This window comes from Poeciliopsis prolifica, unplaced genomic scaffold (assembly GCF_027474105.1).
Source record: "Poeciliopsis prolifica strain line A6 unplaced genomic scaffold, Auburn_PproV2 SCAFFOLD003, whole genome shotgun sequence".
NCBI classification, from domain to species: Eukaryota; Metazoa; Chordata; class Actinopteri; order Cyprinodontiformes; family Poeciliidae; genus Poeciliopsis; species Poeciliopsis prolifica.
The window spans coordinates 6,171,878-6,184,058 of NW_026562378.1; the positions used below are offsets into that span (position 1 = coordinate 6,171,878).

Below are 12,181 nucleotides of genomic sequence, written 5' to 3' on the forward strand. Positions count from 1 at the left end.
CTTTTGTTAGTTTGCCCAGTTCAACAGAGCAAAGCTAATCCTTTTGTTATTTCTCTCAAATGGTACAGAGCCGTTTCTGTCAAACTACATGGAATCATTTGAACATAGAGTATAATTAATTCAAAATGTTATTTTTGGAGACACAACAATCGAGGTTTTGTGGATTATTTATGACCTCCAGGATGTCTTAATGAAGTTCTGCTCTCAGAACATATTTTTTTTTTTCACTTTTCTTTATTTATGTGAAGACCACACCGTGAGAGCGAACAGTCGCCTGTTCAAAACTATGACAAAAGGAATAAGAATTGAATTTTTATACAGTTTTTTTATCATCCTGCATTATCGGTTCTTGTGGTTAGTATCACTATAATAGTTTGTTGTAGTCCCACTGAATCATTGAGATTTTCAAATCAGTCATGTTCAATCAAATGATAAAGAAGAGCAGATTTGCTCTACTCCATTCAGCCTTCCCATTATCTGCTGAAAGTGTTGCTCTCTCCCACGCTCTGGCAATCTGAGTGAACCTCAGTTGTTTCTCAATGTTTTGTAGAAAATATAGTTTGCTGTTAAAGATCTTGCATCTCTGAGAAAAGCCTTCTTTGAGTAATCTTAGTTTAGTAACAGCTTTGCCTAAAGATGAAAATTAGTGTCTTGGCAGCTCCAGTTAATTTTAATTTTTTTTCACCCTAGAGGATTTTGCTGAGCACTCTCTCACAGGCAGCCAAAGCGCTGTCCAGTTTGCCCACCTGTCTAAAACCTCTCTTTCCTTCCTCTTGTGTGTAATTGGGTACGGAGGTTGGCCCAAACATCCACCATGCCTTTGATATGAGGGCTTCAAACGCATTCTGCTTCTACGCCTACAGACACACAAAACCCAGCAGATCCGCCTCTGCCTGCAAATGTAATGCTGACCTTTGTACCGTTCACCTTTTGTTATTTCTGCCGTGATTTATGAGTCCATCTTTCAATTTTAAGACCAAATGTTAAAGCTGGGAAAAGGGTTTTTGTCTTTCACTGGATTTGAAAAGCCCATAACTAGCTGGAAATGTTAATTATTTTCAGAATTTTAACATCTCTGTTACCTGCCACAACTAGCTATTTTTTTTTCTGAACATTGTCTGCAGCTGAATGATGAGGCAAAATCAATCAGTGCATCATGCTGACCAGAGATGCACTGATAGACCGGAAACGGGGCTTGAGGAGTTTTTCCGTAATCTGTGCTTTCTGGGGTTTCTGAGCCTTCTGTGTTTTTTGTTCATTCATTTCCGTCTCAAAACTAAGAAGTATCACCGTCTTTTAATTCTGGACACACAAACCAAAAGTGTCAAGTTTCGATGTCCTTTTTAAAGAGTTAGTCAAGATTAGATACATAATGGGGCTCCTCAATGAATGCAATAATTATCTGTGAAACCTGCTGCACATTCTTTTCTATTTTGTTACATTTATTTGGTAAAAGTATTCAAGACAGACCTCAGTGACTACATCAGCCGGTATTCACAATAAAAAAAATATAATTTTACTGGCATGCAGACAAAATGATCAATTCTTCAGAAGCAAACTTGATCAAAGAACTGCATCAAACGCAAATAAAACTTGATCAAACTGCATAAAAGAGCCCCAGATCTACACCTGGTCTCTATCTTTTGCATTCTTATAAAAACACAATTAGAAAATGTAAAGGAAAACATGACATTGGCCAGGAAAAGCCTGATCTCTACTTATTATTACAATAGGTGACCAATAAATCTGCCAGAAATCAGAATTGGCCAATCATCCTCCCCCAATTGGCTCAACTCAGTGCACAAAACCCCCCCAAAAAACAATCAGATCATCATTTATTGTATTTATTGCATCAACACCAAAACTCCCACTATTTTCATTCCATAAGCACATTCACAAGGGCGGTGAGTGTGTGTACATATAGCCTACATAAATTAATATAATATAAACATAATGTAACAATTCCAGAACTGTCGCATCCAATTCTAAAGAAAACCACAGAAAAAGTCAAACATGTGCATCTCTAATGTTAACTGACTGGCATCCTTTTCCCAGAGCAAAAAGCCACTTTTGGATTGACGGCATGATCATAATTCCTGTTAAATCGTCTCAAAATCTAGAATAAATGTCTCCTGACAAGTTGGGGGGGGAAGAGGGAGAAAAGTGGAGGGGAAAACTGAAGTATGGAGGGCTGGGAAGAAAAGCGCTCCAGACGTTACGCAGTCGGAGGTGTCAGCTGTGAATGAGCCCAGATGTCTGGGAGATAAAGTAGAGAAGAGCCTGTGTGCGACCCGTCGCGTTCCCTCAGGCTCCCGAAGGATTCACACAATAGTGGCCCCGTTTCCCTGGAAGAAATCGCCTCGTGCTCGTTTTCAAACGCTGCGCGTGGCTGTTTGTTTGCTACAGGTGTCCACCTATTGTTAAGTTAAAAAAAAAAAAAGAATAGTCTTTGTCCCGTGCGATGTGTATGAACGAAGTAGAGAGGAATCGGCGGAGGTGGAGAGGTCAGTCATATTTCAGCGACAAAAATTTCCCTCCGCGGACGCCGGGCCCCGCGCGCTCGCATCCCGAGCAACGTTGTCAGTCTTATTTTCCGAGCCCGCCCGTCTGTGATAACGATATTTCTGCTGCGATTCGTCTCTGTTTACTGCTCGCTCACGCAGAAACACGTCTGTCATACCTCAAGCACGCTTTGATTTGTGTCAGGACTGCTGCATGCAGCGAGAATCCGCGTGCGAGTACGCGCGCGCGCAGCTGAATAGATGTTTACCAGCGCGCGAGGGAGGGAAAGGAGGCAGGCTGAGATGGAGCGAGGAAGAGGAAGAGGGAGGGAGAGAGGGCGGTGATGCTGAGGGAGAAAACGGGAGGGAGGACAGTGAACGGCGAGGTGAGAGAGAGGGAGGACGGGTGGGGAGGAAAAAAGAAGAAGAAGAGGAAAAAAAAAGAAAAGCCAGCAGGGAAAGGGAGAGACCTGGAGGACGCGCCAACTGCCTATAGATGCTGGAGCCTTCGACAGCGGAGCGCGGCGCTCAGCGGACACAGGAAGATGGTCTCAGTAAGAGGGGAACTGACGGTTGCCTATAATTTAATGTTCAGTATCTTGGACTCCTTCTCCATGGGTAATGCCTAGGGCCAGGAACTCCCGAACAAAGCTCGCTTTTCTCCTCTTTTAGTCCTCTCTCTTTAGTCCTCGGCTTCATTTGCTCACCCAACGGTTCTCTTCTCCGCTCTTAGCTCACACTTTTTTTTTTTCCCCCTCGAACACACACACGCATACACACGCTTTCTCTCTCTCTCTTTCTTGTGCGCGTAGCCGGGGTCTAGCGAGCGCCGGGCTGGATAAGCCCTTGGGGCCGGTCCCGCTGTTTCGCTGCACCAGTCAAGCCAAATGCTGGACGCGGCGGTGATGCAGATAGATCGCGCTGCCTAGACCCCCCACTCCTCATCCCCTCCCGTCATCCGCCTCACTCCCTCCCCTCCTCGAACGCCAGCCGCGGATGGACAAGCAAAGGCACCCAGCAGGGAAAGAGATGAGATAAAGGGGGTTGAGGGCTAGATGTGCTCTGCTTTGGCATTGTTGGGGAGTCTGCGTTGTGAAATGATTTTTTTCCCCCCTCACCCTTCTTTTACTTTTTGTCTGAACATGGACTACAAACTCCATTGGTAACCGTCTCCCTTTGTCTTTTTCTCTTCTCTGTCCGGCTTCACAGGAGTGGCACCTGCGAAGAAGAGCCCCAAACTGGTAAGTGATGGCATTCCCACAAATTTTCCACCATCTACCTGTGTCCTCGATGTGCAGCTACCTCATCCCAGCCTCCCACAGCCCCATCCTGTGTGCTTGAACTTGTGCTGATGTTGTTGCTCTGTTTGTAGACATGGGGGTGCTATGTTTTTGCGGGGTGGATCCCTATGGCTTTACATGAGTCCCCCCTCCCCTCTCAAACCTTCCATCCTCCTCCAGTGGAGCTTGGGACCAGGGGCTTTGATGCGCCGCGTAAGCTGGGTTGCTAACATGCTGATTATGGCATCATGCTGGGTGCTAAGTTTGTAGCGCGAGAGCAGAATGTGTGATCAGGACTGAGAGACCCCCGCAACCTTTTCTGACTGGATGCATGTTTGTTTATTTATTTTTGTTTGTTTTGCAGGATTATTATGACCTGTCTCCTCCATACAGAGATTACGCTAGGATGGTATGTGATGTCATTTGGAAGGGGATGAAAGTTTTTTGGGGAATGAGGTGTCGGTGCTGGGTATATCATGGTGGTGGTTGTCTGGTTGAAGGAAATGGTTTTGGGAAAAGGCATGCTACATTAATGTCATGTTTAAATGTAGCACACACTCTTAGGAGAACCAGCAGAACAAAAGAAATTGTTAAATGTAGTTGATGTTTCCATCTGCTTAGTTTACAGAATAAACCTTTCTGTCATTTTGGATTTCATGGAGTTATACAAGCAGGAAGAAGACATTAGCTGGTTAGTCAGGCTGTCTGCTCAGGTACAACCTGAAGTCAGCTGGTTTACAGACAGGCCTTTGCAGTTAAATTTAAAAAGCTCATTCATTTTAATTTACATTCTAACGCAGCAATTTTGTGTTTGAGACCTCTTCCTCTTTAACAAAATTAGTTATTTCTTCAAATATCTATCCCATGTCTAAAATGGATTGAGAAAATGCATTTTTTATTATAATTACATGAAAACAAAATGTCTGATATTCATCTGTTGTTTGCACATTCAATTAGGATCTGGATTAATTTACCTCTTAAACAATTCTTACCCCTTGTTTTGTATGCCCTGCATTTAGTGCGTTACTTAATTCAGTCATCTAAATATTTTTTTATTACACACTGCTTGTATTTATTTTATCTCTGAGCCCATTTTGGACCTGTTGACATTTATGAAATATGTAAAATTATTGGTCAAAGTCGGTACCATACTCCCCCCTGGTGGCTGTATGGTAATATGTAGCTTTTGCAAAGATACACCTGACACCATTTATTCAACTGTTATAAATTTACTAACCGTCCCAAAGTCTTAGCACAACGTTCAGGAGGAGTGTGGCAAAAGTCACAGTCAGACAGCTAGGAAGTGATAGAGGTGGTCCTGTCAGACCATCAGTTCCCAAAACTATGCAATAAAAACCCTTGTGAACCCAAGTTCCCGCTGTCCAACCGTGACATTTGCCGTGCTCCTCCTGAGTGTCACGCTAAGACAACAGGGTGGTTAAGATAAGCAAAATAATTTTTTTAATCATGTTGGTCTTCAAACTTAAGCAATGTTAAACATTATTTAAAAGGTATTAAAAAGTCTTAAATGCAACTTTAAAAAAAAAGTCCGTATTTCCTAACAGCCAAACAGGTTTCATTAAACAATGAAAAAGTGTAAGAGCCTTCTGTCAGCCAGCTGACCAGCAGTAGCAAGAGGTGGAGGAGGGGGAGCATGGCGATGTCGACATTCCTTGGTACCTGGCCAATTCCTACGGTACAAGATCCAGTATTTGACAGAGACAATCTCTATTTCTTAGGCAGAAACCGAGATTTATTTTCTGTCTTTTGTCTTCTGTCTGCCTGATTTTGTTTATCTTTTAAAAGTTGCTGGAGCTGGACAAACCAATGCATTAGTACATCTCAGTACATTAAGGGAGAGCTCTGTGGCTGTGGAAGGTCAAAGCCAGCAGATCCACCAAGGACAAGAGATTTGTTTTCATCTGTAAAAGCAGCCAAGTTTGGACTTCAGGTGCATCAAATACTGGTTCCTCGCTGGCTAAAGCAGGTTCCATTTATTTGGAAAGATAAAAGTGAAGAGAAGATAACTTTGTGAACGCATCGGATCTTAAAGTTTGTTGGCAACCCCAAACAATGGCATTGTCATTAACTGACTATATTGATTTTCAAGTTTATCATTGAACCCGTCGAGTTGCAGCTCCCGCTTAGTATTTTCAAGAGCATCAAGCTTCTTTTATGTTTAACTAGCATGATGAATATAAACATGAATTGCAGAGGTGTGGGAGGCAGATTCAGTGAGTAATGAGTCAGAATTTATTGAAGACATGGCTGCACTTTGAAGGCCAAACACTTTGATAGTTGAGAACTGACGAGCCCCCTCGCCTCCAGCCCCTCCTCGCTGTATTTTTGTCCACCGTATCCAAAGTAATATGCACTCACGTGACGTGAGGAGTCTTAACTGCTGTCATTTTTTCCTCCTGCTGCCTCTTTCCCTCGTGCCCCGGCTGTAACTCTTTCATTTTGCTGCTTTCTGTTCAAAATCCTCACAGCAGGGTGAATTCTGCACGCTAAGGATAAAGATGAGACTGTAAAAAAAAAAAAAAATACATACTCTGTAAAGGCTGTCAGCTTGCACTTGAGCTCAGAAGTGCATGTGCTTTATTCCGACACCTCAAATCCGTGGGCAAGTGCTTAAGCACCCATGTAATTGCGAGGCCGGGTGCAATTTATGACTTCACCAGTAAAAAGTCTTTGTTTCAAACCCAAAAGTGCTTTTATTCACTGTGATTTCTTTTCTCCATATGCAGCAGGGAATGCAGCTCTTTGTTAAAACTCCCCCCTCTGCTAGACTAAAGGAATAGGCAATGTGGCCCTTCTAAACTGATCCACCGTGTTTTTATCTCAGCTGAATGACTTAATCATGAGAAACCACAGAGATTTATTTATTTTTTTGTCTAAGTACTCACGCAAGGCAACGGAATTTCTCTGAATAAAGCAGCTTGATTATTCTGTTAGTTGATTAAGGTAGAAACACAGAGCATGCTTCCTTTTACCCCGAGGAGAAGCAATTGTTGGTCTTTTAGCTGCCCTAATATGAAACTCTTTTGTATTTGTGTCTTCATCATCTCCTCTCACCAGCCGCAGCTCTGATGGCTCTCTTATCTGCGGCAGAGAATGCAATAACCCTTATATGTCAACTCTGAGTTTAATCTTCCATGCTCCATTAAAGCCTATTTTAAAGACTCAAATGATATTGATCTACTTCCCCTACAGCAATTGTCAAGGAAGGACAGTCAGAGCAGTTCCCAGCATAGTGTTTCCAGCCACCGGAGCACCCACACGGACTCGCCCGTGCACTCGTCTCTGGCAGCCCCCCTCAGCGAGAGCAGCACTCCCCCAGCCCCCTCGCAGCCCTTGCCTGGCCTGCCTTCCCAGGACTCCCAAGGAGACGGGACCACTCACAGAAAACCCGACCCCTTTAAGATCTGGGCCCAGTCCAGGAGCATGTATGAAAGTAGGCGTAAGTATATGAATTTTTGGTGGCGGTTGGATGAGGGCTGCATGGGGCGTCCACCCCTGGTGTATCTGCAATGGGAGTTGAAAGGTTTGGGAGGCAAAGCCTGTATTTAAGTAGCTGGTTCCAGCCTCTTTACTGGAAGTAGTACTATGTGCAACCTAATGTTGTGCTCCATTTGTACTCTGAAGTCTGTTTTTCCAAACTTTTAGTTAGAACTGCAAGTACAAGAAGTGGGATGTACAACTTGGAAACCACGATGTCTCCAAAGAGTCTGAGTTTTAAAAGTAAAAACCATTCAAAGATCTAGAAGTTCTTTGTTTATTTACTCTTCTGGCTGCCTGTATCTTATTAAATGAACAGAAAGTGCAATAGCCACATTTCCTATAGCAAAATACTTGAAATCTTATTTGCCAATGACTGCCTTGGAAGATTTTGAAGCAAGATACAAATTGATCTATGGTTGGTACAGAAAGTCCTGTGTCAGGCAATATTGCTTTGAAGTCGCCAAAAATCACAAAATAAATTCCTGAAACTCCAAAGGGATCATTTGGCAAAGAGTCAACCCCAGTTAGTACCTCAATAATTAGCAAATCCCACTGGCTTTCTGACTCACAGCTTTGTTGTGACATAAATCCAATATTCACATTTAGACTTCAGAGGCAAATGAAACGCAGCAAAAAGTATCCTCTTGCTTGTTTTCAGGTGCTGGAAACTGAACCCAAAGCTGCCAATCAGCCTAACTTAGCTAACATTGAAAGCGAGGTTACACAGTTACTTTGGCTTTTATCTATATGAGTATTCAAGTTTTGGTTACTTTAAACAAAAAATATATAAGGTTTCCTCTTAAAAATATATAACATTTTGTTTATGTTTGATAGTCCACAATTAACTCCCCTCGCTCTCTCTGTGCTAAGCTAAGTTAGCTGTAACATTTCTGTGCCACCCTTCGTCATGAGTTTGAGGTTGCCTTTTTGGGGTGCAGGGTTTGTGAAAGACAGAGGACGTTTGATTCTGGTTGATTTCAAAAATTAGTCTTACATTTGGTTGTCTCCAACATGTGTAAATGTTGTCTTACTACTGTGATGCTGCTGCACTTGTGTCATTATTAGTTCAGCTAATTTGGTCATAAACTGCTTAGCATCATGGTGAACCAATGTTACCAGGCGAGTGCAGATAGTCTCCTAAAAATCAAAGGTTTCGCACATGTTTTTGGTTCTTTTCTCAGCGTGGACTAATGATGCCGCCTTTGTTCATTTCTCAGCATTAACACAACTGACATACTTCCCTTCCCATAAGAGCCACGAAGTACGTAATTAGCGGCAATGGTGGAGTGGTTGTCAGTGGAGTGCCCAACCCTTCTTTGTTTCCAGTTACCGTGCTAGTAGATGCCTCCAATTAATAAGAATAGCTCTCAGATCAACTGTCAAATTGTGAAATAGAAAAAGAGAGAGACTGAGGAAAAACCTAGGAGTGTGAGAGCTCATAAGTGGTAACATCTCACCAGATGGCCAAACATCTCCTGTCAGGGATGTTTCATTATTTAGAGGACTGAGAACAATCGCTTGTGCAAAAAGGAAAAGAGAAAAGTGAGACTGAGTGGGAAAAAAAATAAAGATTCAAGAGCTGAGATAGAAAAGATTGCTATAAGACGATTCTAATTTGATTAATTCCTCGCAGGGTTCTTTTATTTTTGTCTTTTTTCAAACTGCCTGACTTGGTTAGCTCATGATAAACAGAGAAAATAAAGTAAAATGATTTCAGAATCAGTAAAGAAAGGTTTCCATTTAGTTGTAAGTGAATCCGAGGGAGAACAGCCAAGAAGATGAAATGGGATTGTGACACACAGAAAGGTCAGGAGGAACACCTGGAATTAGAGAGGACAAGTGACCCGTGTCAGGAGGCGTGAATCGTCTCCCTCCTCCTCCTGTTTCAGAAATCCTTCAGTGTTGGCTCCGTGGGCAAAGAAATTTCTCTACTTTCGCTTTCAATGTAATGACACGCTCTGCTGAGATCAAGGTCTTTCCACGCATCAGGTGCTGAATGATTTCCATTTGCACAAATAATCCTCCCAAAAAACTGATCCGCACATCGATGACCTGCTTCAAATTAGCTGGGCCAGAAAAGGTTGGAGGCTTCATGTTTTATTGGGCTCCGTTTTGATTATCTCTGGGTTTTAAAATGTTCCCAGATTAATTTTCTTCATGTTTGAACCAAGCGTACCGTTGCTTTGGCTCTGTGTGTCTATTTTTGAAACGCCCTCTTATGCCCAGTTGCCTCACCACAGGGATCGCTTATGGATCCATTAATCGCCACGGGCAGATAGCAACATTTAGCCTTTGACTCGCTCCGATACTCTACAGAAAAGATACAAAAAAACATCAGAGTAGACTGGAAGGACGAGCTTCACTCTGCATGGATTTGAAATGTTGACTGAAAGAACAGATTGGAAACGGGCTTCTTGCGATTCACACCGCACCGCCGTCGCTTTGCGGCTTTGGCGGTTTTGGCAGCAGCGGCCTGCGCGGAAGCAAAATTGAGCTCTCTCTGGGGTTTTGTTGAGAGATACACAGCTGCGACTGTACAAATACTAGCTCAAGTTTGTGCATTACTATTTGCAGTGTCTTTCAAAAAATATTCCTACCCCTTGAGCATGTTTTTACACATTTCTTCATATTATAACCCTAATGTTCAATGTACTTATTAGACGAGGCGGCAAAACTGTTTATTGGAAAGAAAATGATAGAGATTGAAAAAACAAAATTAGAAAAGTGAGAATCCATTGCTTTTTACTCCCCGCCCCCTCACCACAACCTCCTTTCACTATGATGTGCTTAAGTGTCATGAACACAAGTGAAGGGCTCAGCCTGGTCTAAACCATGCAGAGGTCGAACACGAATGACCAAAGTGAGACATCCAGATAAAATAAAAAAAAACCAAAATAAAAATGTCATTGTCTCCCTTGAACTACTTTTAATTTGGCAAAAGGTTTGGACACTTCTGCAGGAGAAAGTAATGCAGCTGCACTTTCAGCAAAATGTTCTTCCACAAATATTGATTGAGGGACGGCATTGAATATACACGTGCACCACATTTTTCAGATTTTTATCCGCAAAACCATTAACTTTCCACTTCACGATGATTGTTCTCTATCACATAAAATCCCAATGCACTCATTGAAGGCTGTGCTTGTGGAAAAGATGCTGCTTGTCTGTATTGTGAAGAATTTAGAGAGGAATGATTTCTTTTCTTCTTTTTTTTTTCAAAGGAGTGTCAGCCTTTTAAGTTTATATTTGGACTTCAATAAAGAAAGTGAACACATTCACTTCTTAAAAAAAAAAAAACAACCTTTATATGTCCCAAGTTTACTGGAGGGCAGTGAAAATGCAAATGCAGCACATTTTTCATAAAGAAACATTGTTCTCCAACAGATATGAGTATATATATTTTTTTACAAGTTAAAAATAAAAAAGTTTACTATTTCAGACATCAAAGAAGAGACCCAGTTATATAGTTTGTCACACACAAATAAAACTGTTTTTTTACTTTTGCTTTGGACCAAAAATAAATGCTCTCACCGTTGATGCACCAGTTGTTTACTCCTCCTGTGTTTGCACCATATGACACTTTTCATATCAAAGCCTAAAATGACTAAGAGAATCATCAACATCCTGTCAGCAGGTCTTTTTATGATCCCAATGTTGACTGCAAGAAAATTGGACTGAATCAAGCTTAATGTCCTCCCTCAAACTCATCATGGATGGGGTTTTTTGCACGGGTGAAGGAACTATGAAAAAAAGAAAAAGTCCCAGGGATGACTGATGGTTTTTTCGTTGATTTCACAGTTCCAGACTTCCAGGAGCAGGACATTTTCCTGTGGAGAAAGGACACGGGCTTCGGCTTCAGGATCCTCGGAGGCAACGAGCCAGGAGAACCGGTGAGTGTCTCAAAAAGTCCCTGAATCTCTCACGAATTGAACCTACTTCCATTCCTCTCCCGTTAAAGCTATTTAGCTGTATATTTGTGAGAAATCCAACTTGGGTGTTTCAGTAACATGAACAAAAAAAAAAAAAAATGGTTTTATCCTCAGCATCTGAGTGAGAAGCTGCACGGTTATTTATTTTTTTTATTCCTTCACTTCTTTGTAGGCAAGTTTTTGTTTGCTTTGGTTCACTGCCCCACACTGTTGTGTTGTTCCTCCTTCTCCCCTAAAGAAAAACCTAATTTATTGTTAGTCCTGGGTTGAATTACTGCACACTTTTGCAAGTCGAAGAGTGAAAACACAATAGCTAGGTTTGCATTGTTGCATAATATGCAAAGAGCACAGGACGAATGTGTTGGATACGTCCTCTGTTTCCTGGTTGGACTCTGTTTATTTGCGTTCGCGTGTCTTCCAGATCTACATCGGCCACATAGTGAAGTACGGCGCCGCGGATGAGGACGGGCGCCTCCGATCCGGAGATGAGCTGATATGCGTGGACGGCACAGCGGTGGTGGGCAAGTCGCATCAATTGGTGGTGCAGCTAATGCAGCAGGCTGCCAAGCAGGGCCACGTTAATCTCACTGTGCGACGCAAAACCAACTACGCAGGTGAGGAGAGATGAGGAGGCCGAGCACTACAATCTACTTTCCATAAAATTCTCCATTCGAATGTTTTTCAAACTCTCATTGTGATCCTCTAGTCCTGTTTCACCTCTGGAAGTTGACTTTTAACTTTTTCTCGCCCACTGAAAAAGGTTTTGCCTCCAGTTATGTCTGAACATTAGCAAGGGTTTGTAAAAAGCCGAGCTTTATTGATATTTGGCACCTATGTGCCAAAAGTATGTACATATTCTGTACATACTTTGTCAAAACTGATCATTGATAAGTTAACTATCCTATCAAGAAAGCAAGACTGTACGCATCGCTCACACATTTGTTTTTCTTCTCAATTTTTGACTTTAAAA

At 42.2% G+C, this 12,181-nt stretch overlaps 1 protein-coding gene across 10 annotated transcripts in view; it reads left to right on the top strand.

The window, feature by feature from the left end:
- magi1b (membrane associated guanylate kinase, WW and PDZ domain containing 1b) overlaps nucleotides 1-12,181 on the top strand; it is a 132,188-nt gene that overhangs the window by 99,924 nt on the left and 20,083 nt on the right. For 6 of the 10 annotated variants that reach the window (XM_055024749.1, XM_055024760.1, XM_055024731.1 and 3 more), the window contains 5 exons: nucleotides 3,711-3,742; nucleotides 4,146-4,190; nucleotides 6,995-7,241; nucleotides 11,081-11,172; nucleotides 11,633-11,825. In XM_055024749.1, the coding sequence (XP_054880724.1) occupies nucleotides 3,711-3,742; nucleotides 4,146-4,190; nucleotides 6,995-7,241; nucleotides 11,081-11,172; nucleotides 11,633-11,825 (609 nt within the window). Of the gene's footprint in view, nucleotides 1-1,920; nucleotides 3,120-3,710; nucleotides 3,743-4,145; nucleotides 4,191-6,994; nucleotides 7,242-11,080; nucleotides 11,173-11,632; nucleotides 11,826-12,181 lie in introns of those variants that run through there. The other 4 variants (XM_055024763.1, XM_055024742.1, XM_055024754.1 and 1 more) reach the window with 3 other exon arrangements.